This window comes from Lupinus angustifolius, chromosome LG15 (genome assembly GCF_001865875.1).
Source record: "Lupinus angustifolius cultivar Tanjil chromosome LG15, LupAngTanjil_v1.0, whole genome shotgun sequence".
Taxonomy (NCBI): Eukaryota; Viridiplantae; Streptophyta; class Magnoliopsida; order Fabales; family Fabaceae; genus Lupinus; species Lupinus angustifolius.
In genome coordinates this window covers 18,322,495-18,350,010 of record NC_032023.1, presented here as the reverse complement: position 1 = coordinate 18,350,010, position 27,516 = coordinate 18,322,495, and the positions used below count along the sequence as shown (strand labels likewise).

Sequence of the window (27,516 nt, the reverse complement as noted above, 5' to 3'; positions counted from 1 at the left end):
TCAAAATTCAACTATATTATTATTATTATTATTAATAATAATAATATTATTATTTTTTAATTATTATTACAATAATTTATTTTATATATTTATATAAATCTTCGCTTCCGATCTCTACGATTTCAACAAATAACTACTCTGCTTTCTCTTCAAGCCATTTCTCATTTCCTCAAAGATTCTAGGGTTCTTCTTTTTCTTCTTCTTCTAGATTCTTGCTGCATTTTGCTATGGAGATACGCTACAGAATCATGTTTGCGTTTCTCCTTGTGCAATTTCGAGATCATGATTGAAATTAAGCGGTTATTTTTTGTTGTTGAAGAGAACAAGTGATTTTATTTCTCCCTCCTTTGAAAATGGCAGCTTCTCCTGTCAATTTTCTCTTCGGATTCTTGCTGCTTTCTATTACATTGTGGCTCCTCTTCATGTAAGTCCTCGATTCTCATAATCTATTATTATTAGTTTTTTGTGATTTTTTTGTACTGAATTTTAGTAGATTCGATGATCTGCAGTCATTATTGTTGTTATTTATGCTGAAGTTGAAGTTAGGATTATGCTGTAATTTTATATTGAAGCTCAAATTATTGTTGCTTATGTTTAGGTTGAAATTGAAGTAATTTGGAATTGAAGGATAGTGTTATCGTAACTACTTGTGTGACACTTAAATTGATTACTTAGTGATGATTTAAGACTTTAGAGGTTTGTTTCCTGCGCGGGGAATAGTGTTCCAACTTTGAAGATAGTTGGTTGAGTAAGCAACCAGGTTGGTATATAGTTGAAGGTGGAAAGTGTTTTACTACAACACTTGTTTTCAGTTTTCACTGATTATAAAGAGTAAAACGATTATGCGCTGACCAGGGTTTTCAAAAACCCTAGGGGCATAGTATATTAGTATTTTCTAAGTCAGTGCCGTCTTTGGGTCAGTTAAACAGTAGTATGGATGCCATGAAAGTGAAATAAATGACGTGTCATTGCATACTTTTTATTTTGATACCAATATCGAATTTCCTTTTAGCTCAACGAAGGGCATCGTTGTTGGAGTGAAAGACAATTCTTTGTGAAAAATAATGCAAAATCTGCTCCATAATCAGATTATCTTTGGGATGCTAAATATTAGCACTTTAAGAGGCAGTTTGTAATGCGTGTTTGACTCTTACCATTTTTATACCTCCACGATAAGACAATTTAGTACTTTAATTCCTCTGGATCTTTCGCTTTCATGTCTGTTTTCCAAAACTTGGTTCAGAACCTATCTAGTAAAAAGTATTGTTCTTCAATCTAACATTTTCTGGAAGGTTGAAGTTCCTGTCCAAGCTTAGAGTTTCTTTTGGACAAGTAGTTTTGAACAGGGTTAATACTAACTACGAAATTACTTAGCAAAAACTACCCCAGTTCGCTTGACAGATTCTACAGCCGTCACGAATGGCCAGCAGCCAGTTGGGCATAATGAAACGTACCAGCCTCAGAATTAAAAACATACATAATGTGAACTTTGGGAGAAAATATTTGTGACCTGGCAACAATTTGCTTTTTCCTATCTGTGTAAAGAACTTAGCAGGAATAACTGATTGAAAAAGGGCAGCCCTAATGCAGAAGGCTTCCGCTAATGTGCAATTTGGAGAGGGTTATAATATGCTTCCTCCTTATCCCTGTGGACGGACAGTCTCTTTAAGCAGCTAGATCTTTTGATCTCCTGGTTCCAAGGCCTTTCGCAGAGCTTTATATGTTTTTCGTCAATAAAGATTATTTGGTGTAGCAAAGTGCTCAGGTTTTAAAGAACTTCCCCGTCTTTTGATCTTTTATGGGACGGGATTGCTTTTTACGGTCTCCCTATGGTGCTTAGTCCATGCTTACTTAAAGGTGCAACCGTAATAGCTGTGCAGAGGGATTGAGGTTATCTTGTATTCATGAGTTTTTTCCATTTGTTTTATATATGAACAAAAAATATATCTTAATGCGTACAAGGGGTTCTCAAACCCACATAAAAAATCAAACAGAGTTTGATTTTATGAAAGGATTTATACACCAATTTGGGGGGAAATATTGACCTAATTTGGAAGACAACCGTGACCATGATGTAACTGATAAAATGTATTGCCCTCATAATATCCGGAACTTCCTGCTTAATTACAATGCCATTTCTCTGCCGCCATAATGATCAAACCACAGTAAACCACCATACCAGCATCCACACCTTTTTTACCTTACACGTTATTGTTTAAAAATCCTTCTCACTAAGGTTGATGTCCGTGTGGAGATTGGAGCAACCCAAAATTTATCATCAAATTATATTGTACCGATGATGTTCTTGTCAAGTTGCCATTTATTTTTGCATTTTTCTCAGGTGCAACTGATGATGAGCTTGATGACCTACTATGCTTTATGGTTTAAGATTGAGTATTATGTCGCCAACAGATTGTTTTAATTATAAATGGTTAATTGGTTATTTAGAGACTTCAGACATTTAAACCATCAGCTTACTTGACTTTGATTATGCATCTTACTACAGATTTGCTTCTGGGTTGCTGGCTTGGATTTTGAGCCGGATTTTGGGAGCATCTGTTGGGTTTCGTATTGGTGGATGGAAATGTTTAAGAGATGTGGTAGTGAAGTTTAAAAAGGTTTTTCTTCGCCCTCATTCACTTCCTTATTTCATTGTAGGAATTTTGAACGGCATTGAGGGGTTTTACGTTTTGCATTTTATCTTGAGGAATTGTGAAGCTTTGTTACACTGGTTTTCTCTTTTTCCATGTTTTTGTTCCTTTGTTTAGGTCGATTCCTTACCCTCCTCATTCTCTGTAGTTCTTTCTATTCATCTTAATAAATTTCTTCTTTATGAAAAAGAGGTTGTGTTTTGTCATGCTACAGCTTGATTGTAAAAGGCACTCAATGCCGCGGTTTATTATCAGAAACAATGTAAATATTGAATGACTAAATTGCTAAATCCCCCAGAGTTTCAGTAATTTTCACTGAAATAATTTTTCTCTCCTAGCTTTCACTAAGATTCTGAAATCTCTGGACAACTTGGTTCAATGATCCTTCTTTACTTTATATAACTGCATTCTGGATCATAGTTTGTCTGTTTTTATTCTACTGAGTTGTCATGTTTGTTCTGTCACGAAACTAATAATATATTCTGCTGATTTGTAATGTGTATGTAGGGTGCTGTTGAATCTGTATCTGTTGGTGAAATTAAAGTCAGCTTACGCCAGTCCCTAGTCAAACTAGGTGTGGGTTTCATATCTCGTGATCCAAAGCTGCAGATATTAATATGTGACTTAGAAATCGTTATGAGGCGTTCAAATAAGAGCCCTGTGAAGAAGAAAAGTCGGAAATCCCGTGCTTCAGGCAGGGGAAAGTGGATGATTGTAGGCAATATTGCAAGATATTTGTCAATTTGTGTGACTGATCTGGTTCTGAAGGTGTGCATCTCCATAAACCTGTAGATTTCTGCTTATATGGTCAAATACATGCTGACTTTATTTTCGCATACCACTGTGTGTGTGCATGTTTGACCTGTAATACATTTAAAAACGATGTTATATAATCATATCATACCTAATGATTATATTAGGCAATTAATAAAATAATACACATGATCTACTTATTATAATTTTTTCTTTGGGCCACTGAATCTCTCTGGAAAGTTGCAGACACCAAAATCTACTATTGAGATCAAGGAATTGAATGTGGATATATCTAAAGATGGTGGATCGAAGTCAAATTTGCTAGTTAGACTACAAATGTTACCTATTAGTGTTAACATTGGTGAGCCACGAGCTAGTTGTGACCAGGTATCTAATTTAAGTGGTGGAGGATGCAGTTCGTCTGACCAAGCATCTATTGCTGCTATAGAAAGGTCATCCGCTCTTTTTATCTGTGAAAAGTTGTCCGTCTCATGTGAATTTGGTCATGATAGGTACTTTTTATTCTCTCTAAATTTTGTATATTTTAATATTGCACTTGTTGGAATGATGGTTAGAGAAGTGGAGGTAGATTGTTTGCAAGATGATCTAAGCTGAGGCAATGCGAATTTTCAAGGGAGTAACTTCAACTATCAGGGGGATTCTGGTACACACATGGTGCACCACTCAGTTGTGCCTAAACTAATATAGACAGACAGTTAGTTTGACAATTATTGCTTGGTGGGGCTCATATTTAAAAAATGCTGACTTGGTTATCAGTCTATATTGGTTTAGTTCACAATGCTGGTGGTATATCATGTATACCCAAGACATTTTTCCAAGTATAGAATCTGTGATATGGAACTTCCTTCTTAATCAATATTTGTATCTGGCTTTTTATTGATCTGCCTTGCTAAGAGGGCTCGTCTTCTTACAGTTTTACTTGGTTTGCCATGCAGTTTTTATAGATGTCTTGTTACTCACTTAAAAAAATTCACCAGTTCTTGTATTGTGCTGTTGTAGTAGGCTTAACTGACTTTAACTCAGATACTCTCTATTTTCCTGACTCGTCATTTCTAACCTTGTATGGTTACGAGGTTAATGTTTTTCTTCTTTATGGATACAGGGGAGTGGGTATAATTATCAAGGATGTGGACATTTCCAGCGGAGAGGTCACTGTGAGCTTGAATGATGGGTTGCTTTTGAAAAGCAAAAGTTCATCAGAATCTTCTTCTGGCTCTGACAGAATTTTAGAGTCCAGTGCTGATTCTATGAGCACAAAAAAGACATCAAAGCAGCAGCAATCACTTGAAGCCTTCTCTAAGTACAGTTCTATGTTTCCTGAAAAGGTTGTGAATTTAAACCTGCTTCCTGTTTGTCATCATAACTACCCACACATACACATTTTATTTATAAGGGATGAAGAGTGGACAAATTTAGAGCATACAAAATTCTCCTCAAACAACTAAAACAGAAAAATAGACAGGAAGTTCAAAGAAGTACATCAATATGATAATTGTAACTTTTACTTTAAGAATATCACCAAGTTGTATGCCCTTCATTCTCAATAAAAATTTCATCAGGTTGGTATGTTCTTGTTTTCTTTGTTGTTCTCATATGTTCCACTAGCATACATGCCTGAATGTTAGCATAGCACTTCTGGGTCTAGGATCTGCTTTTTCCGCAGTGACTAACCTTCTTTATGCTGTGTCTAGGAGCAGTAGAATGAATGAAATAGAGTGTTGTATCTTTCTCTTAATAATTCTTTTATCAACTAAAAAAATGTATTAGTTGTAAACTTTATTTTTTAGGATGATGAACTGATGGCGCATTAATTTCTCTGTCAGTTAAATTTAGTTGAATCATTATTTTTACATATGACTGTCATGTAATGTTTCTTTATTTACCTTTTCATTGCTAGTATGTGTAAGTGTAACCAGTTCAGAATGTTGATAAATATTCTTTGATTGTGAAGAGTATTGGTCCACCTATGCAGAAGGATGCATTATATCATCACTTTACCTTTCTGGTAGGCTGTGTGGTATAATGAGGTGTCTTTGTGCGGATTTTCCCCAACTACATGTTTTTATGTGGTGTGCTGGGTATGGGTTTTGTTGTGTATTGCTCTAGTTTTTCAAGGAGCTTCGATTTTTAAATTCACGAATATGATGGCAGTGACTAGTTAGTCTGCATAAGTTATCTTGTTGCTTCAAAGTCTTGATTCTGTTTTTGCTTATGGCATGTAGGACACTAGAATTTTGATTTTGGGCAAAATGTTGTTCCTTTACTTGTAAGGACTCCGACTATGTGTTTATTATCTTGTTTTTTTTCATTTAAGGAAATTTTATTTGGAAATGTGGCACCATATTGTAAGTTAAAGCGTTTGTCTACTGTGCGATCTATGACCAGTTTTGGTTATATTTATTAGTTTTATTTTAATCAAAAGTAGCTTTCAAAATGGTTTAAATAGTTTTTTTAAGTTGTGTTAATTTCAACTGTGGGGTTGTGCTTGTTAATGACAGGTCAGCTTCAATCTACCAAAGTTGGATGTGAGTTTTGTGCATCGTGAACATGGTCTTTCCATTGAAAATAACATCATGGGCATCCAAATGAAAAGCACCAAATCACGATCCACTGAGGATGTTGGAGAGAGTACACGCCTTGATTTTCAACTGGAGTTTAGTGAAATTCATGTACGGAGTGTAACTGTAGATTTTGGTGAAGTACTTGTGCTATACTGTTAACTTTTCACTTTCTTTGCTTCTTCTTGACAATTTTTCTCTTAACTCGTTCATGTTACAGCTTTTTAGAGAAGCAGGTTCTTCCATCCTAGAGATATTGAAGTTGGATTTGGTTTCTTTTGTGTATATCCCAGTACACGTAAGTTCTTCGCAATGTACATAAAGCTGTTTTGCATCACAGTGTGTTGGTATTCTGTTGTGTTTATTCCACCTAGAAAATATACTAACATTAAGAGTGATAAAATTGTAAACATACTGTTTACATTGAGAAATTGCACTACTAATTTTATAAGTTAATTGTAGCTCTAATTTGACTGTTAAAGTCTTATCTCCTTTAATCACCACCTTAAAATATGAAGCATAAATTGTTGCACCTCTGATTGTTTTCTTTAACTATAATTGAGTGTATTTGTTATTAGGAAGTTGACCTATATACTTTACATCTTTGTTTTCATTATTAGAAAGACTACTATAAAAAAAATTGGATGTATGATTGATAGGAAGGGAAAATATAATACAACTTAGTGCTCCTATTTGTAGAAATAATTTGGCTAAGTACTAGTACTGCTAGTCAGCTAGTGCAAGACCAAGCCCTCTAATAATAAAGAAAAGCTACCCTAATATTCTAACAGAAAGGATGGGCACACAAATATAAAGAAGGTAAATCTCTTGCAGAAAAAAAACCAAGGCCCAAAAAGGAAACAAAAGGTTCAGGAAAACTGAATTTTGTCCTTGCTTTTGGTTTTCATTGTTTGAGTTTTTATTATTTTAGTTAAACCATAGGATTCAAGCAAGGTGGATCAAGTAGATGAGTACTTCAGGTGTTACTTGTGATAGAAAAATAGCACCCAAGCTTTATGGAAAAATTTACTGCACAACTATAAACCTGAGATGTTATTTGGGTCTAAATGTTATGTGGTAAAAAGCCAACAATAGAATAAGCTCAATGTGGTAGAGATGAATGTTGTGTTGGATGAGTTGACACACTAGACAAGATATGATCTGCAATACATCAAAGATAAAGTTTAAATAGCACTTGTTGTAGTCTTGTAGAAAAGATGGTGCAATCTCGCCTTACATGGTTTGAGGCTTTGAGCATGTGTCGAGAAGACCTGTAGAAGTCCCACTAAGGAGCATAAATCAGATTGAGGGTAGCCTAATAGTTAGAGATAGAGGGAGATCAATAAAACTATAGGTGAATCCGCTAAGAAGAATTTAGATCTAACTGGTTTATCTATAGACATGATTTATGATAGGACATTATGACGCCGTTTGGTATTTGCAACCAGCCACACCTAGCCCAGATAGTCTTGGTTGTTCTAGATAGTATTTTATTTTAATTGCATATAGAATTGGTATATTTTTTTTTTGTATTTTCTGTGGTAACTTAATGTTATTGGGGTGCTTTCTCTGGTTCAGCCAATCTCACCTGTTAGAGCTGAAACTGAAATCAAGCTCGGAGGTACTCAGTGCAACATCATAATGAGCAGGTTAAAGCCTTGGTTGCTCCTCCATATGTCTAAGAAGAAAAAATTGGTACTTCGAGAAGAAGCTTCTGTTGTTGTAAAGCCCCAATCAACTGATAGCAAGACCATCATGTGGACATGCAATGTCTCAGCTCCTGAGATGACGATAGTGCTTTTTAATATGGTTGATTCTCCAGTATATCATGTAAGTACATTGCTTATATATAGTTCTCAGTATTGTTTGAAGTTAACAAAAAATATTAGGGAGTTTGTTGCATTTCTTTTGGAAACTGTTTCCTTAGATGCTATAGTTCTCGCGTTTTGTTATGCACCACTAGTTTCACTTCTAATGCGTGTTTTTATTGTTGGAATTTTTGTTATTTTTGCTCTCTCATCCCTGTCATTCCCCCCCTTTTATATCTGATGAAATATCCTTTGTAAAAGAAAAAATGAGTCCTAAACCATTTAGGGATTTGAGAAGCGGTACTGTGTGGTTTCTCTTCTTACTATCTCTAACACCATTAGAAGAAACAAGCAAGAGGTTAAGATGGAGGCTTTTCATGGGCCTAATAGAGTGATAGTAAAAAGAGCATGTCAGTGTATAATATATATGATATATCCTGTGGATCTTTTAATTTGTATGTTTATCAAGCATGCCTTATGATGCATGTACAATCATTATTAATTTCTAGAAGAGGGAGAATTTGTAACAGCTGCTTGGAGGAGTTTTGAGGTACAAATGATCGTTTCAGTTTTTGGGTGAGTCCTTTGTTGATGGGTACATAAGCAATGACTTCTGCATAATTATTGGTGGTTTGTTTTGTATGTTTGAATCTTTTAATTCCTTTCTACGAAGTTATTATATCTCCAATGTTGATAACTCAATTTAATTTTTTTATGTTGTTATCCTTGTTTTCCATTTTTTCTTTATGTTAATTTAATTAAGAAATTGACCTTAAAGTGTCCATCTATTGCTTTCCAAATCTAGGGCTGCTCACAATCATCACACCTGTTTGCAAACAACATTTCAAATATGGGGACTACAGTACACGTTGAACTTGGCGAGTTAAATCTCTACTTGGCTGATGAGTATCAAGAATGCTTGAAAGAAAGTGTTTTTGGTGTGGAATCAAATTCTGGCTCCATTATGCACATTGCAAAGGTTAGTTTGGATTGGGGGAAGAAGGATGTGGAGTCCTCTGAAGAAGATGGTCCTAGGTGTAGGCTAGGTTTATCAGTTGATGTGACTGGCATGGGAGTGTATCTGACTTCCAAGCGTTTAGAGTCACTCATATCAACAGCCATATCATTTCAAGCTGTATTGAAAAGCTTATCTGCTTCAAAGAAAAAACTGACTCAGAGCCAAGGGCGTTCAACAAAATCTTCAGGGAAAGGAACTCAGTTATTGAAATTAAATCTGGAAAGGTGTTCTGTATATGTATGGGGTGAGACAGGCTTGGAAAATACAGTTGTCCCAGATCCCAAACGAGTTAATTACGGTTCACAGGGTGGTAGAGTTATAATAAATGTGTCAGCAAATGGTACACCGCGCAATGCAGATATAATGTCCTCTCTGTCTGATGAGTACCGGAAGCTGAAGTACTCTGTCTCTCTTGAAATCTTTCAACTTAATTTGTGTGTGAACAAAGAGAAACAGTCCACACAGGTGGAGCTTGAGAGAGCCAAATCTGTCTATCAGGAATATATTGAGGAAAATAAGCCGGTAACAAAGGTGGCATTGTTTGATATGCAAAATGCTAAATTTGTACGGCGTTCAGCTGGCCTTAAAGACATTGCTGTTTGTTCTCTTTTCAGTGCTACTGATATTACTGTAAGGTGGGAGCCCGATGTACATCTTTCACTAATTGAACTTGTTCTCCAGTTGAAGTTACTTGTACACAATTGCAAGATTCAGGAGCGTAGTAATGAACACATGGAAGACATGTCTCATGTGCAAGATGGTAATTGGAAAAAGGAAGCTACTGTTGAATCGGGGCATCTTGAAAAGCAGAAGAAGAAAGAATCTATTATTGCTGTTGATGTGGAAATGTTAAGTATATCAGCCGAGCTGGGAGATGGAGTCGATGCTATGGTTCAGGTGCAGTCAATTTTCTCGGAGAATGCTCGTATAGGAGTTCTCCTTGAAGGACTTATATTTAGTTTCAACGGGGCCAGAATCTTCAAAAGTAGCAGGATGCAAATTTCACGAATTCCTAGTGTCTCTGCTGGTGAATCTGATGCAAAGGGACATGTAGGCACAATATGGGACTGGGTAATCCAAGGTCTTGATGTTCACATTTGCATGCCATACAGATTGCAATTGCGTGCCATTGATGATGTCATTGAAGATATGTTACGAGGTTTGAAGCTCATAACTGCTGCTAAGACTAATCTTATTTTTCCTGTGAAGAAAGAGAGCTCTAAAGTTAAAAAGGCTAGTTCAGTACAATTTGGATGCATAAAATTCTGCATACGCAAGTTGACTGCTGACATTGAAGAGGAACCAATCCAGGGATGGCTTGATGAACACTATCAGCTGCTGAAAAAGGAGGCAAGTGAGTTAGCTGTCCGGTTGAACTTTCTAGATGAATTTGTTTCAAAGGCCAAACAAGGTCCGAAATCTAGTGACACCAATAATTCTTCTCAAGAAAGAAAAAAATATTTTAATGATGTTGAGGTCGATGTAAATGATTCTGTTACTACTGAATCCATGAGAGATGAAATTTATAAGCGATCATTCCGATCATATTACCAGGCATGCCAGAATCTAGTGTTATCTGAAGGGTCAGGTGCTTATGGAGAAGGTTTCCAAGCTGGTTTCAGACCTAGTACTTCAAGGACTTCTCTTCTTTCAATATCTGCATCAGACTTAGATGTAAGCTTGAAAAAAGTTGATGGTGGAGAGGCTGGGATGATTGAGATTCTGAAGAAGCTTGATCCTGTCTGTCTTGAAAATGATATACCATTTTCCCGCCTGTATGGGGCAAATATTATCTTAAATATAGGTTCTCTTGTGGTTAAACTTCGGGATTACACATTTCCTCTTCTCTCTGGAAGCTATGGTAAATGTGAAGGTCATCTTGTGTTGGCTCAACAGGTAAGATTATGAAATCTAATTGCCTCCCATCCTATTAATATTCTCATTTTTTGTTTACATTGGTTGCATATATGGTAGCATTGTAGGTTTTATAGTTGTGTGGTGAAAATTTCTTTTAACCTTGAGACACATTTTATCATAAATACCACTCGAAGCACTCCTCCATATCTGCCATGCAGCTTGAATTCTATGGTTTGCAAATCCCTCTATTTTTTGTCCATTTGTATGATAGATTCGTAATACCTAAGCTATTCGAATTGTGATATGGCATGATCTCCAATTTCTACCTCTAAGCTAGTGTTGAGGAGCTTTGTTGAACTTGGATTCCTCTGTGAGAAGAAGAAATCGAAGGGGGGAGAGAGAGAAACTGAAATTGTTTTGCTATTTTTATTGAATTGCTTAATTGAATTACAAATTACTGAATAAGCTTCTATTTATAGAAGCAGTTACAACACATGTGGCAGTTAAATATTTGTAGTTGCCTTTGTTCTAGAACCTTCTAATCTAACAAACTGACTAGCTAGTTTACTAAGCTAACACAATTTAGCTTATGCACTAAGCTATCTAATCCTTCAGTTATTCTAATATACCCCCTTGAAATTGAAGGCATAATAAAGAACTGTTACCCACTTGAATATCAGAAGATTTAATATGAATATCAAAGGTTATAAAACCTTGTAAGTACCTCAAAATCCTTTTAACAGCAGTCCAATGTTGTTCCAAAGGATTAGACACGCACTAGCACACTTTGTTGATATTAAAAGGTCAGGCCTGGTGATTGTTGCATACTGCACTGCAACTGCTATAGACCTATACAAGGAAGGTTTATCAAAGGATTGAGAGTCAGTTTTGGTTAGCTTGAATGAAGTGGACATTGGAGTAGGTGAAGGTTTAGCAGTATCCATGTTGGTCTTCTTAAGAAGGTCTCTAACATAATTAGTCTGAGAGAGAATTAAAGATCCAATAGGTAGATGTTTGACCTCAATACCAAGGAAATAGTCCAAAGGACCTAGTCTCTTTAGTTCAAAAATTGTACTTGGCCTATCAATAAGATGAGTAACATGAGGAGTTGAGGATCCTGTAACAATTATATCATCCACATAAACTAAAACATAGAGCCTATATGTAGAGGAAATGTGAATAAACAGGGAGTTGTCACACTTGTTGTTCTGGAATCCAAATTTAAGAAATGTACCTTTAAGCCTTTCAAACCATTGTCTAGGAGCATGTTTAAGACCATAGAGAGCCTTGTGAAGTCTACAAATTTGAGCTTTACCACCATTCTGAAAACCAGCAGGTTGTAGTATATAAACTTCCTCATCAAGTAGACCATTGAGAAAGGCATTATTGATATCCAATTGTTCTAGAGGCCATTTGAAAGTGACAGCTAAGGTTAGAAGAATCCAAATAGTAATAGGCTTCACTACAGGGGGAAATGTTTCATAATAGTCAATGCCTTGTTGTTGATGAAATCCTTTTGCCAGAAGCCTGGCCTATCTATTAATTGTTCCATCAGGATTTTCTTTATTCCTAAAAACTCATTTACAACCAATGGCCTGTTTACCTAGAGGTAAATCAACAACAGACCATGTGCCTAATTGTAATAGAGCATTGTATTCCTCTTGCATAGCTTGAAACCAAAGAGGATCACTAAGAGCAGTTTTAACTGAAGTTGGCTCACTTTGAACTAGAAAAGTCCTAGGAACTCTAGGAACAAATGACTTATCAATACCTGACTTTGAACGAGTCTGCATTGGTGAGTAAACAGAGGAACAAGAGTTCAATGATTATGAGTAGACTCAGATTGATTAGAGGAGGAAGAGTGGAGAGGAGCTATATCAATAGGAGGTGACAGTAGAGTGTTTGAGGATGAAAGGGATGAATGTAGTGGAATAGAAGAGGAAGGACAAGATGGAATATTGATAGAAGAGGAAGGATGAATAGGTGATTTTGGTAAAGATGAGGTAGATGGATCATTAGGCATAGCATAAGAGGTAGTGTAAGGAGAGAAATGAGTTATAGGAGTGAGATGAGAGATAGGATTAGGTGAAGAAGAATTAGGGTCAGAAATCTCAGATGCTTTGGAAGCATAGGGAATAACATACTCATTAAACACAACATCCTTAGAAATATAGACCCTGCCATTATTTGACATACATTTGTACCCCTTATGTTGAGTGGAATAACCAAGAAAAGTACACTCAGATGACCTGAATTCTAACTTGTGATTGTTATAAGGTCTTAGCAGTGGAAAACAAGCACAACCAAGGACCTTGAGAAAGGAATAGTCTGGTTGAACACCAAACAAGAGAGAATGAGGTGAGGACTGAGCCAATGAGGAAGTTGGTAGCCTCCTATTAATAAGAAATACAGCTGTAGTGAAAGCATATTCCCAAAAAGACAAAGGTAAGGATGCACGAGCCAACAAAGCTAGGCTAATTTCCAATATATGCCTATGCTTCCTTTCAACAGCTCTAACTTTCCATTTATTCCAATGCTTACATTTTAAACTGAATCCGTGTACTGCAAATGCTTGTCTCGACAGCTCTAACTTTCCATTTATTCCCTCTCGCAACTCTCCAAAAATAGGTTAGTAGTTTTTATTTTTTATATGTTTTCCTGATAAGAAAATAAAATTAGTAAGATAAGACAAAGGAAATAGAAGTGGATAAGATATCCTCCTGATGATACCACTAAAAAATGAAATGAATAACAAACCAAAAAAGGCCTCTAAAATAGCTGCCATCCAAGCACTACAAAGGAAGGGTAAGAAAACCACTTTATCCAATAGAAGGAGAAACAACAAGAAGTTGTCCTTGAAAATTCTGGTAAACGTGCTGTGGATATTTGCTGGTTGCTGTTGTTTTTTGCATTTTTTTATTCATTGATTATTATTATGATTATTTTATAAGTTTCCACCTGAATGTATGTTTCCTTTTACTCAAACTGAATTTTTTTACTGTTTTTTGGGGACTAACTAATGATAATCAACATGATAGTTTTTCGTTTCTGTTATCTCTTATTTATTAATTTCAAATTTCAACTAGGCAACTAGCTTTCAACCTCAAATATATCAAGATGTTTATATTGGGAGGTGGAGAAAGGTTCGCATGCTTCGATCAGCTAGTGGTACTACTCCACCAATAAAGACATACTCAGATTTGCCAATTCATTTCCAGAAAGGTGAGGTGTCATTTGGGGTAGGTTATGAACCAGCTTTTGCGGATGTTAGTTATGCTTTCACTGTGGCACTTCGGAGGGCTAATCTAAGTGTTAGGCGTCCTGGCCCACTCATTGTGCCACCAAAAAAAGAGCGGAGTTTGCCATGGTGGGATGACATGAGAAATTACATACATGGAAAAATTTCATTACACTTTTCGGAATCAAGGTGGAATATTTTGGCAAGTACTGATCCTTATGAAAAGGTTGACAAACTTCAACTTGTGAGTAGCTCTATGGAACTTCACCAGTCTGATGGTCGTGTTTTTGTTACTGCCAAAGATTTTAAGATTTTATTGAGTAGTTTGGAGAGTTTGGCAAACAAGCGTGGTTTTAAAATTCCAACAGGTGTCTCTGGTGCATTTCTAGAAGCCCCAATCTTTACTCTTGATGTTACAATGGACTGGGATTGTGAATCTGGAGATCCCATGAATCATTATTTATTTGCACTTCCAGTTGAGGGCAAACCTCGTGAAAAAGTATTTGATCCCTTTAGATCCACTAATCTTTCCCTTCGTTGGAACTTCTCTCTTAGACCCTTTCCTCTTTCATCAGAAAAACAGTCCCCATCTTCCATTGCTAGAGATAATATTGAAGGAGATGTTACTGTATATGATCCTCCTTGCATATCCCAAAATGTTTCACAATCTTCCCCAACATTTAACTTTGGTGCTCATGATCTTGCATGGATTCTAAGATTCTGGAGCTTGAATTACATTCCTCCACATAAACTGCGCAGCTTCTCTCGCTGGCCTCGCTTTGGAATTCCAAGAGTTGCCAGGTCAGGCAATCTCTCACTAGACAAAGTGATGACTGAATTTATGATCCGTATAGATGCGACACCAGCCTGTATAAAGAACATGCCTTTAGATGATGATGATCCAGCCAAAGGACTGACTTTCACAATGACAAAACTGAAGTATGAACTATGTTATAGTAGGGGCAAGCAAAAGTATACTTTTGAAAGCAAGCGTGACATTCTTGATCTTGTTTACCAAGGTCTTGACCTTCATATGCCCAAGGCTTTCCTGAATAAACAAGAGTGCGCTACTGTTGCCAAAGTAGTTAACATGATACGAAAAAGTTCACAGTCTGTATCCATGGACAAAATCCCCACCGAAAAACGTTACATGTCAGAGAAAAATCGCGATGATGGATTTCTGTTGTCCTCTGATTACTTCACTATCAGAAAACAATCACCAAAAGCTGATCCTGCTAGGTTACTAGCATGGCAAGAAGCAGGAAGAAGAAATGTTGAGATGACGTACGTGCGGTCTGAGTTTGAAAATGGGAGTGAAACTGATGAACATTTGCGTTCTGACCCAAGTGATGATGATGGTTACAATGTGGTAATAGCTGACAATTGCCAGCGTGTGTTTGTCTATGGTCTGAAGCTTCTGTGGACTATTGAAAACAGAGATGCTGTTTGGGCCTGGGTTGGTGCTCTATCCAAAGCCTTTGAGGCTCCCAAGCCTTCTCCTTCTCGGCAGTATGCACAGAGAAAATTACTTGAGGAAAACAAACAGCGTGATGGAGCTGAAACAAATCAGGATGATGGCTCAAATTGCCCTCCCACTGGTCACATTTCCAATTCTCCATCATCTCAGACTGTAGGTACTTCTGGATCACATTCATCTCCACCAAATTCAGTTAAGGTGGACTACTTGCCATCTGGTATGTCTCGTGTGCTTTGAAAAATTCTGTTTATTGCTACTACCAATTTGAACATGCAAAGTATATCAGACTAGTAACACAATAAATACATAGATAATAAAGTACATTATCTGTTACCACAAATATTATTACCATTCATCGCGTGCAAGTTTATTGAGAAATTTTTTAAGCATTATTATTTCTTCTCTATTTTCATTGTTGTTTCACTTGTTGTTGTATTGCCAGCAAGAAACGAGAACACAGATGATTCGGATGGGACTCGACACTTCATGGTGAATGTTATTGAGCCTCAGTTTAATCTTCACTCAGAGGATGCAAGTGTAAGTTTAAAAAAGGCACATGCACTTTAAATTGAGTTTCTCTTGCTAGTTCTGAAGAGATATCAAACATTGTACTTTTCTCATAGGCAGAGACCTGAACTTAAATTGAAGCAAATTTCTTCCTCTCCTTTTATTTTCCATAAATATAGTTAATTTATAAATAAAATCATTTACAGAAGAGGCTGACAGGTTTTTGTTTTTGCCTCTCCTTTAACACTGTTTTAAATTTGATCCCTTTCTCTGGTCCCTTTTGTTTTATTTTTCAGTACTCTCAATCAATATGCTTGGTGCCTTCTCTTTTTTTACTAATAAATATTTTTTATTCACCTTCTAATTCCTTGGTTGGGCTGCTCAGTGGCGAGGGTAGAGGAGATTCATAGCATTCTATTTGATTTGGTTGGGTTTGCTTACTTGCCTTTTTATTTCATCCCCATTTCTTTTTTTACCTGTTCTTTTTATAAAAAAATATATTCATTAATAAGGGAGCAGGATGCCTTCTTCCTTTTGCTGTTATTGAAGTATCTAGTATATCTTCTCTTATCTTAAAAGAACAATGTAGTTTGTATTTTACTTGTAAATTTTCCACAATAAGTGCCACCATCATTTTTATTTTTACCTTTTTACCCATTTGATACTTCACTTCTTCAGGTGAATATATTCATTCTCATACCAGTAGTCATCGCCATGCTTTTAAAAGCACCTTACTTTTTTTGTTGGACAGGGTAGATTTTTGCTTGCTGCTGTAAGTGGCCGTGTTCTAGCCCGGTCATTTCATTCAGTCCTTCAGGTTGGTTTTGAGATGATTGAGCAGGCACTTGGTACTAAAGATGTACATATTAATGAATACCAACCTGAAATGACATGGAAAAAAATGGAGTTCTCTGTTATGTTGGAGCATGTACAGGCTCATGTTGCCCCAACAGATGTTGATCCAGGAGCTGGATTGCAGTGGCTCCCTAAAATTCTCAGAAGCTCTCCAAAAGTAATGCGTACAGGTGCTCTTCTTGAGAGAGTTTTTATGCCTTGTGATATGTATTTTCGGTATACAAGGCACAAAGGGGGCACTCCAGGACTGAAGGCAAGTTAAATTTGTACCACAACATATCCTAATCTATTAACATATCAATATTCCCTTTTTCCTCAGTGAATGTAGGCTTGGCAACAAGGTGGTATTTTGCTCAACCTGACCCGGCCTACCCCACACTTATGAATTTTTTATATTAAATGTAACATTAAACTAGTGAAGATTAGTTAGTGATTGGTTGCTACATTAAGTAGTGTTTATATAGACGTGGGGTGCGTGGCAGTTCGGGGTTGGTTGATCGAAACCTGCACCTGCTCCACCTTGGAGCCGACCAGGTTGGTTACCCGCTAGGCAGTGTGAGATTTTCATGAAGGTGGTCAATATTCTATTTTCAATGCCATTTTTAAAACACTTTCTACTGCAGGTAAAGCCCTTGAAGGAGCTCACATTCAATTCACATAATATAACAGCAACAATGACATCTCGCCAGTTCCAGGTCATGCTAGATGTGTTGACCAATCTTCTATTTGCACGGCTTCCGAAGTAATTATAAACCCTCTCTTTCTCTGCACTCATTCTAAATATTTTTTGCCTAAGAAAATATATTTTGAACCTTTTCTATTTACCTACATCAAACACTCATGTATGTTGTGCCTCTTTATATCAATAGTATTTATCCTCACTACATTTCATATCTATACTTCTAGTAATTCATTTATATGCTTAAAATATTTACCACAAATTTAATGGCGCTGATATTGATCTGCTTTTCATTGCTAATATTAATGTGTTTTTTTCCTCACATAAATAGCTACATAGGTAGGATCACTACCATTTCTTTATAGAGGCTCAGAAGCACAATATTTTATTAGGGTCAGATTTGTTAGCTGTTATTTTATGTGGATAGAACAAGTTGGTATTTTTTTTTAGGTTTAGTTATTGGTGTGGTGTAGTTGCATATGAGTTCTGTATATTATCAAGCTCTAAAATGCTTCTTTATTCCAGATACTGATATGAAGCACTGGTTAAATGTTTATTGATGCTGCAATACCTTTATTTTTAAGTTTACTGTTCTTAATTCTATGAATTATTTATATCAGTGTGATATGTTTTTAGAAAAGTTTTGAATGTAAATAATGTAGTTCGTTAAATTATATGATTGTTACATAGATTCATCTCCTTTTGTATTAAGCTGAAACAAAATCCAAGATGTTCTGTGCTATATGTTGAGTTCTTCTAATTAAATTGTGTATTGTACACAACTCAGGCCTCGAAAAAGTAGCCTGTCCTTTTCTGCCGAAGATGATGAAGATATTGAAGAGGAAGCAGATGAGGTAGTTCCTGATGGTGTTGAAGAGGTGGAACTTGCAAAAATCAACCTTGAACAAAAAGAGAGGGAACAGAAGTTGCTTCTTGATGATATTCGTAAGTTGTCTCTTTGGTGTGACAATTCTGGAGATCTGCATCCGGAAAAGGAAAATGATGTATGGATGATAGCTGGTGGAAGATCCGTGCTGGTAAGAAACGGATTTAGTTAACTATCTTTTAGTTGATGTAACTAGATAGTTTTAGTCCATTTTTTGAATCTTGTTCTATGGTATTATGGTCTTTATAATCACTAAAAGAAATTAGGCTAGTACTTTGCTTGGTGATTTATGGTTGCAATGGCTGAAGTTGATTAATGTATTAGCTGTAAATAGTAAATTAAAGGCAGAAGTCTTTCTTTCATATGAAAGGAATTTAATATAAGAAAAGGGGGACGTAGGACAAGGGTAAGTTAGTGTTCTTATTTCGTATTTTGTACTATATGAACATGTGCAAGGTAATGTTTGCCCATACATAACTGGTCCAATACTGGGTTCACTTACCTGCTTTGTCAACAAACTGGATTGATTTCATGACGAACTAGCTGATTTATAACTGCCTGGTTCATTGACTTGTTAACCAGGTCAGTTAAACCCCATCTGTTAGGGTTTAACAAGGCTGTTGAGCCGCCGGTTCACTGGTTTTCTGATTGAACTGGCGGGTCCATTTCAGTTTGAGAACTATGGTCTTTTTATTCTTAATAATGTTGCTCTCAGCAGGGACAGCGTCTCCTGATTTTTTTCGGTTCTACTCATTAATGACCTTTTTATCATCTTGGTTTCGGACTTCTGGTTCTTTGACCTTCTTTAAGGAGTGGGTGAAGGATATCGCATTTATGGAGTTAAAAGGTTTCCAAGCATATTCTTCCTACGGTTTATATATATGCATGCCTACGTAGTTTTGAGTTGTATTTTAGTAGATGGTGAATGATCAAAAGCCTAACCAACATTTGTCCAACACTGGCAGGTCCAAGGACTAAAAAGAGAACTTGTAAGTGCACAAAAATCTAGAAAGGCAGCATCTGCATCATTAAGGATGGCTCTACAAAAAGCTGCACATCTACGGCTTATGGAGAAGGAGAAGAACAAAAGTCCCTCCTATGCTATGCGCATATCTTTGCAAATTAATAAAGTGGTTTGGAGCATGCTTGTTGATGGTAAATCATTCGCTGAAGCTGAAATTAATGACATGGTAAGATTTATTTTGAAATTTTTTCTCTTTCACTTCTTCATGTGTTTCCTTTCAAAACTCAGCCAGTCTGGTCTAAACTTGCTTCTGAGGAAGTTTGAACTGCTGTCCCAATATCAAATCTTCTCGGTACCAAGTCTGGCTTATATGCATTGCTACACGACTAATAATTTTCTTCTAATTTAGCTAGACCAAACAAAGGTTGTTTGCCTCGACGTAACGGTAAGGTTGCTTGCCTTGTGACCTGGAGGTCATGGGTTCAAACCCTGGAAACAACCTCTTCGCTTAAGGCTGCTTATATCTACCCTCCCAAGACCCCAATAGGTGGGACCTTGTGCACTAGACCGTCCTTTTTTAGCTAGACCAAGGAAAGAATCACAGCAGTCTTTTTTAGTTTAGTTGTTATTTCTTGTTCTTTTTCCTATGCCTATGATTAGCAGTTCCTTGGCAGCACTTAATTTTGTAATTTCCCCAATTCATTTATCTTTCTTCTCAATTTGCAAGAATGTGCTAATTCTGTTTCATTCTGCCAAATGCTTAGATTTATGACTTTGACCGAGATTACAAGGATGTGGGTGTTGCTCAGTTTACAACAAAATATTTTGTTGTCAGAAACTGCCTTCCTAATGCCAAGTCTGACATGCTCTTATCAGCATGGAATCCTCCTCCTGAATGGGGAAAGTATGTAATTTTTCCTGGCCTTTTCCTGAATTTATTGGTTTTTATAGGATGATTTTATGAAATTTATTGCTTTGATGCTCTATACATCGTCTTAATTGTTGGAGATTGCATTATGATTATGTTTCAAGTTCAACTTCATCCTTCTCCCCTTTGGCTTCCGTATGTGCTGTTCTCTATCCCCTACCCGTCTGTTGTGCTTGTGGTTATGATATAGTTTAATATGTCTGCATGTTCTATAAGTGACAAGTGCCGCTGTTTCCATCAACATAAATAGGATAGTACTCCATTTCTCTCTTTCAATAAAAAGGGCATACATAAAGTTTACAGAAGGATGCACCCCCTTGTGTTCTAAAAGTAAACCTATAACAAATTACCCTGTCTATCTGCATTTTGGTTGAGCAAGCTGTAATTTCTTTCATCGTGTTACATTTGGCCTTCTGATGTAGGAAAAAGGATGTTTAGAAACTTACCCTGACCCTTACCCTTTCGTCATTCTTATGTTAGAAATATGCTTCTCTTTCAATATTTGCCAAGAGTCATTTTGTCATACTATTCTCCCTCATATATATCAACTTGAATTTGTTCTCAGTTAGATGTCTCAATACAAAAACAGTTGTTCTTTACCCTGATAGCTGGATTATATGATGGATACATCTTGAGGGGTGAACTTCTGAGCTTTTCTAAAATTTATTTAGGTGCTTTTATGCATTTGATTATTTGAACCTATATCATCTAATGTCTAACTAGTGAAACTAAACCTGGAAAAGTTTCCTTTCCATTATACTTCAGTGCCATTTTCATATTATGACTACCAGACCATAGTGTGATACCAGTTCATGGCTGCTTTAACTCATTTAATGATGGGTGATTTATGAACGAAGCAAAAGGTGCAAGACTTTAATGGCATGCCTATTCCATTGAGTAGGCAAAATATGAATGTTGATATCGTTCATGGTGTCAATTAAGGCTCGGTTGTTGTTCTATTCAAACATTTAAAATGAGTAGATTCTTATTAAAAAATGGTGGGCATATCATGCTACTTCATGATTGCTATGTGTCTCTGAAGTAATTAAATTGGTGGGTGGCTCCCTGAAGATGTTCTTTTATATATGTTACTAGTTAGAAATTTCTCTATAGGTTTTGAAAGGGGTGAGTAACTGCATGTTCAATCCTGCTGTATTTATATGCTATATTTGAAGCATCTAAAAACTATATGGTTTGCTTACTTGCCTTTTCTTTTAACAATTATTTGTCCAGAAAAGTGATGCTTCGAGTAGATGCAAAACAGGGGGCTCCAAAGGATGGAAATTCTCCCCTTGAACTTTTCCAGGTGATCTTTTCCTTTAGAATTATTTGGATCCTTAGGGAAATTCAATGACAAATAATTTAACCGGTCCATTCTTATTATAGTTTGGGTTTTTCCCTTTTCTGACAGTAACTGGTCATTAATTAAAACTGAGGTATATATCTTAATAGTTATCTCAAGTTGATCCTGTCAATGATAATATAATCTGGTCAAGTTAGTATAGTGGGGTATGTTAGTTTAAGATATGCCAAGTGGAGCGTCAGCGTAAGAGCTTGAACATTATTAATATGTCATTACCTTGTGCTGCTAAATTTTGGTAGGCTTTAAGTAGTTGTGCAATTGTTGTCTGTTGAAATCAAGATGGTTGTCAGATTTTACCAACAAAGGTCTACTGGAAGCATGCCTGAAATACACCTTCGAAATAAAAAGTAATTAAATTTGAAGTTCACATTCATAATATATATATATATAAAGAAACATTATTAAAGGAGAAGAGAATAGATCAAAAAAAGAGGATAAGATATCCACAGAAACATGCAAAAAGAAACAAAAATAGCCAATTGCAATGGAAAAATGAAATTGTAAATAACAAGGATCTAGAAAATGTTAAACTGCATTATTTGCTCTCTTATTCTAGGAGCTTCAGAAGAAATAACGATTTATTAAAGGGTTCCTGGGGGGATCTATCATTTCAAACACAACTGTTGATCATGCTGTGTGAATTCGGCTAATAGCTATTTCCAAAGGAAATAATGATTGAATATTGCATAACCAATGATATTTCATTTTGTAAAGAACTGAAAATGTCAGTACAAAGGGATTTCTGAATCAGAAATTATAAATTATTTTTCAAAGAAATTTGCTTCAAATATCAAGACTTGTTGAGCTTGTTTCTAATGAGAACATACTTGTCACTACAGGTAGAGATTTATCCCCTTAAGATCCATTTAACAGAGACAATGTACAGAATGATGTGGGAGTATTTCTTCCCAGAAGAAGAACAAGATTCCCAACGCCGACAGGTTAGTTTAGGATTACAAATCTCTTACTACCTTGTCTGCAAAAGTCGAGCTAAATTCGATGATAAATTATGTTGGAAGTTGAAATAATAAATTATTTGTACAGGAGGTTTGGAAGGTTTCAACCACTGCTGGTGCAAGGCGTGTAAAGAAAGGGTCATCAATCCAAGAAGCTCCTGCTTCAACCAGTCACTCAACAAAAGAGTCTGAGGCCTCATCCAAATCTGGTATCTCTGCAATGCTATTTCCTGCAACAAGTCAACCTTCTGTCCATGTTGATTCGGCGCAAGTGAGTATTTGATGAATTGTCTAATACATAGTTGTCGAGTCAGAATAGTAATAATATCAAGGAATACTAATATTTGCTGCATTGGTAGGAAAGGTAGGGAAGAATATAGTTTTCATCTTGATTTATGATAGACCATTATGGTGTCGTTTGATCCATGTAGCCGATCCCACCTAGTGGGATTAAGGCTGGTTGTTGTTTTGTTATTTTATTTTCGATACTAGATTTCTCATGAATTTTGGTAACCTGCTTAATAGGCATCAAAAACACAAAGTGTCAAGGCAAACCCTGGTACTAGTACAACCCCTGAGTTGAGAAGGACATCGTCTTTTGACAGAAGTTGGGAAGAGACTGTGGCAGAATCTGTAGCTAATGAACTTGTCTTACAAAGTTTCTCTTCCTCTAAAGATGACCCATTTGATTCTAATGAGCAACAAGATGAAGCCTCTAAGAATAAATCAAAAGATTCCAAAGGTGTCAAAGCTGGTCGCTCATCACATGAAGAAAAAAAGGTGGCTAAGTCACATGAAGAGAAGAGATCTAGGCCACGAAAAATGATGGAGTTTTACAACATCAAAATTAGTCAGGTTGGTAGTTTTTTGAGAAGCTGTTATCTATCATCACTATGACTTAAGATGCAACAATTCAAATTTGTGCTAAACATTGTACATCAATTCTTGCAGGTTGAGTTATTGGTAACATATGAAGGGCAAAGATTTGTTGTAAATGATCTGAAACTACTGATGGATCAATTTCACCGAGTTGAGTTTACTGGGACTTGGCGAAGACTCTTCTCACGAGTTAAGAAGCACATCATCTGGGGAGTCCTGAAGTCTGTGACTGGAATGCAGGTGATGAATGTCTTGCAGTTTCCTTATCTCTTTTTATTTTATCGATAATCATTATATATAACCCTGGTTTATTTCCTTTATATACTGATGTCACAAAACAAACAAGCTTTTTAGAAAGTTGGCAGAACAAGAACTTCAGTGAAATTGCCGTTTCTGTGATTCCCTTCAAAATAGCCTTTACCCAATCACAAGAATATGCTAAATTAATTTTAGATCAATCTAGTGGAAAACCAAAATTATTGTCACTGGATTTCTGTATAAGTTTTTCCTTTATATGAATCATGTAGGGTAAGAAATTTAAAGACAAAGGACAAAGTCAGCCCAGTGGAGCCGGTGTTCCTGAAATTGACCTTAATTTTAGTGACAATGAAGGCCAGGCAGGAAAATCTGATCAGTATCCAGCATCTTGGCCTAAGCGTCCAGGTGATGGTGCAGGTGATGGATTTGTAACATCCATTAGAGGACTTTTTAATACTCAACGCCGCAAGGCAAAGGCATTTGTTCTCCGAACTATGAGAGGTGAAGCAGAGAATGATTTTCAAGCTGATTGGAGTGAAAGTGATGTCGAGTTTTCTCCTTTTGCTAGGCAGCTCACGATTACAAAAGCTAAAAAGCTTATTAGACGGCACACTAAGAAATTCCGCTCCAGAGGACATAAAGGTTTGTTTAAGTGTCACTTTCATGCTATTGCTTTAGCCTTTATGACTATTTAACATTCAATGTAATTCATGTCATATAGTGCTAGGTGAAAGACATGTGTATATAGCATAGACATAAATCAAAGAAAGAGTAGTGTGAGCGCTTCAAAACCTATGACATGTCATCATTTTTATAAATCATGTAACTATTATGTACAGCTGTCCAAACAAATGACTTGACTTTGGATAGAGTTTTAAACTTTCAAGTGCTTGTCAAGTAGGAACCTCTGATGATTAGTAGAGTGAGTAACTCTGAAAAGGACTTTCTACCCAAAACAGTCAAGGTCCTAATTATCCTATGTCAATTGTTAGATAGATGAGTAGAATTAAGTGGTTATATTGTATGAAGGGTGTTTCTAGTTCTTATTTATTTGAATAAATTATGTGGTCTGACCAGACTTAGCAAAGTTGTTACTCTCTCCCCACTCTCTTTCCTTTTTGTGAATTCCCCTTTTCTAAACATTGTTCAAGAGCTCGCCAACCCTGCCTCTTGCTGAATCCTTGTGCACAAGTTCTGGACTCCTCATAACTCTTGAGCCATACTTTTTTGGTTTCTCTGGATGAGTTTCAATCCAGGATAGATTGCTTAAATAAAGTAAAGGCATAATGATTTTGTGATTCAATACTTTCTCTACAATATAGTTGGATTACAAGTGAATACTAACCCATGGTAGTAACTACATTTTGGTGATCATATTTAGTACAAATAACACTTGTATTAGTATGTCATTTAAAATGTTTGTGATGTGATTTATCTACTATTTTTGTCTATCCTAAACCTTTTCCTATCTGCATTTGATTGTGTTTTAGTAGTTTGAATACCTTTTAAGGTTATACTTGCTTCTTGAATGTCCCCATTAGAACAAACCCACATCTAACTATGTGACACCTAGGCTTCAAAAATACTATTTAAAGCTGTGTTGTTTTTGGTGAAATGTGTCATTTCTTTTTAAAACAAATCTGAAGTTAATTGACTTATATTATGTTTTGGTTTTTGATACCTGATCTTGCTGAATCATCTCTGCTTGTCCAGACCCTCTCTGATTACTTGAGAAATTAAATTTCAAAATCTTGCAGGCTCATCCTCACAACAAAGAGAATCGCTACCATCATCTCCGAGAGAGAGAATTTCATTTGACAGTGATTCTTCAAGTGGATCCTCACCATATGAAGATTTTCATGAATAGAAATGTTTATAGTTATGAATTTCTTAATTTTCAGCTGAGCACAATACACTTTTCATCCAGATCTTAAATTACTCTAAAGGATGAAAAAACGTGTCAGCTGACCTCGAAATCAAGAGGTACCTCAGTTGTAGACTTGTGAAATGGCATCTGGAGAAGAGGGTGCTGTCTAGTGTATAGAGAGGAAGATAAACTGAGGGATTCAGTGCAATGCATGGTTGATGTTGCTTGCTTGCTATTCAATGTGTATATTCCCAGGTAATCTGAGTAATCAGTGATAAAGAGCCTTGTTTTCTTCTCTTATCCAACATTTTATATTAATATCAACCACATAGATGTAACATTTTCTATTACCTATCAAACCACACAGATGTAACATTTTCTATTCCTTTACAACTTCTGTCACCAGTGATGAAGAGCCTTTATGTTAATCTCTTCTCAACTCATTCTGGTTGTATATTTTTGTAGCTTGTCTTCAATGTACATTTTTGGGTTCCTTAATTTATTAGAAAATATGAACCTAAAAGGTTGGCATGATTATGTACAGACATTCGAATTCGATTATATTTTGAAAAATAGAATAAAAGCAATATCCTCTCCCATAGATAGATCCTTATTTAGATAAAAATACTAGTCTTAACATGTATAATATTGTTTTGGTTACATTTAGTCTAAATCAATTTCAAAAAGAATAGTTAACCACGAGAATACAGGAAATTAAAATTAAAATCGGAAGGGAAGTACGTGTCGTAGCAGAGATTAAATGAAACCGCAAATCTCCTTATTATCCATCAAAGTACACTCACTCCATTATCATTTATCCCACAAAAAAAAGAAATTTCAATCATGTTCAATACGTACAATACTTAATTATATGTTCTTTTTTTAATCATATCACTACTTATTATATTATTATTATTTTTCACTTTTTTATTGAATAAGAGTGTCTATCTTATTTTTTCTTATTGGAATTATCATTTTCTATCAAAACAAATGACAAAGAAAATAAAATATATATATTTTCTTCTTTTCTCTCCCCTCTCTTAGAACTTTAAAATACAAAAGTCCACTTTATTTCTGATATTTTTGTTTTTGATATTTTTCTCTACTTTATGTTTCCCATCTCTTTTATCTACCTACTTTCTTCTCTTATTAATACGTGTGTACAGACATTTCGTGTCTGCAAACGAATATTGTGTGATACTACATATTTAATTTTTATATATTATATTTTTTTTGTTTATGATAATGTTTAATTTAAGGTGAGATATGTGGTTAATTAATGTAATTGGTGGTAGTTGATTAGGATTATATAATTTTTTTGTAAAAATTAAATAATGTTAAGGGCAATATAGGAAATGAAAATTACACCATGAGAGAAGTTATTTCAAGTTTTGGCTTTATATATACTAGTGTGTACAGGCACTTCGTTCCTGCCGGTCAATATTACATGGTACTACGTATTCAATTTTTATATATTTTATTTTTTAGAATTAGAATGTATTTGTTATAATTTTTATGTATGTATGATAATGTTCAATTTAATGTGAAAGATATAGTTAATTAATGTGTTTGTGATGTTTATTTATGATTACATGTCTTTTTGTAAAAATTAAATAATGTGAAGGGCAAATTAGGAAATAGAAATTACACCATGGTGAAAGTTACACCATGTTTTACCTTTATATATAGTATAGACTAGTGTATACAATCACTTCGTGCATGTCAGCGAATATTGTGTGATATTACTTATTCAATTTTTATATATTTCATTCTTTTTGAATTAAAATATATTTGTTGTGTTCGGTGTACTTTATATTATATTTTTTTTGTGCTTATGATAATGTTTAATTTAAGGGGAGATATGTGGTTAATTAATGTATTGGTGGTAGTTACTTATGGTTATATAGTTTTTTTTGTAAAAATTAAATAATGTTAAGGGCAATATAAGAAATAAAAATTACACCATGAGAAAAGTTATTTCAAGTATTGACTT

The 27,516-nt window shown here is 35.5% G+C and overlaps 1 protein-coding gene across 3 annotated transcripts; it reads left to right on the top strand.

Annotated features, from left to right (window-relative positions):
* Window positions 26-26,068, top strand: LOC109327960 (protein SABRE). 3 transcript variants are annotated; one of them, XM_019561147.1, is made up of 23 exons: window positions 33-424; window positions 2,507-2,618; window positions 3,159-3,419; window positions 3,645-3,916; window positions 4,528-4,750; window positions 5,924-6,094; window positions 6,204-6,281; window positions 7,562-7,813; window positions 8,597-10,705; window positions 13,753-15,598; window positions 15,824-15,918; window positions 16,640-16,996; window positions 17,367-17,485; window positions 18,210-18,459; window positions 19,274-19,498; window positions 20,037-20,176; window positions 21,434-21,506; window positions 22,403-22,504; window positions 22,608-22,790; window positions 23,045-23,374; window positions 23,471-23,638; window positions 23,926-24,298; window positions 25,414-26,068. In XM_019561147.1, the coding sequence occupies exons 1-23, from the start codon at window positions 354-356 to the stop codon at window positions 25,521-25,523; spliced, it is 7,920 nt and encodes a 2,639-aa protein (XP_019416692.1). In that variant the 5' UTR covers window positions 33-353; the 3' UTR covers window positions 25,524-26,068. The 3 variants fall into 3 exon arrangements, with proteins under 3 accessions (XP_019416695.1, XP_019416692.1, XP_019416694.1); XM_019561149.1 differs by having other exon boundaries at window positions 34-424; window positions 3,651-3,916; XM_019561150.1 differs by lacking the exons at window positions 23,471-23,638; window positions 23,926-24,298; window positions 25,414-26,068 and having other exon boundaries at window positions 26-424; window positions 22,608-22,796; window positions 23,034-23,113.

What these genes read in the sequence shown, in the direction of transcription:
- LOC109327960 (XM_019561147.1), top strand. Translation starts at nt 354, where the DNA reads ATGGCAGCTTCTCCTGTCAATTTTCTCTTCGGATTCTTGCTGCTTTCT. An exon ending in TTGTGTATATCCCAGTACAC is followed by an intron (nt 6,282 to 7,561) that starts GTAAGTTCTTCG and finishes TCTCTGGTTCAG; the next exon opens with CCAATCTCACCTGTTAGAGC. An exon ending in TTCACTCAGAGGATGCAAGT is followed by an intron (nt 15,919 to 16,639) that starts GTAAGTTTAAAA and finishes TTTGTTGGACAG; the next exon opens with GGTAGATTTTTGCTTGCTGC.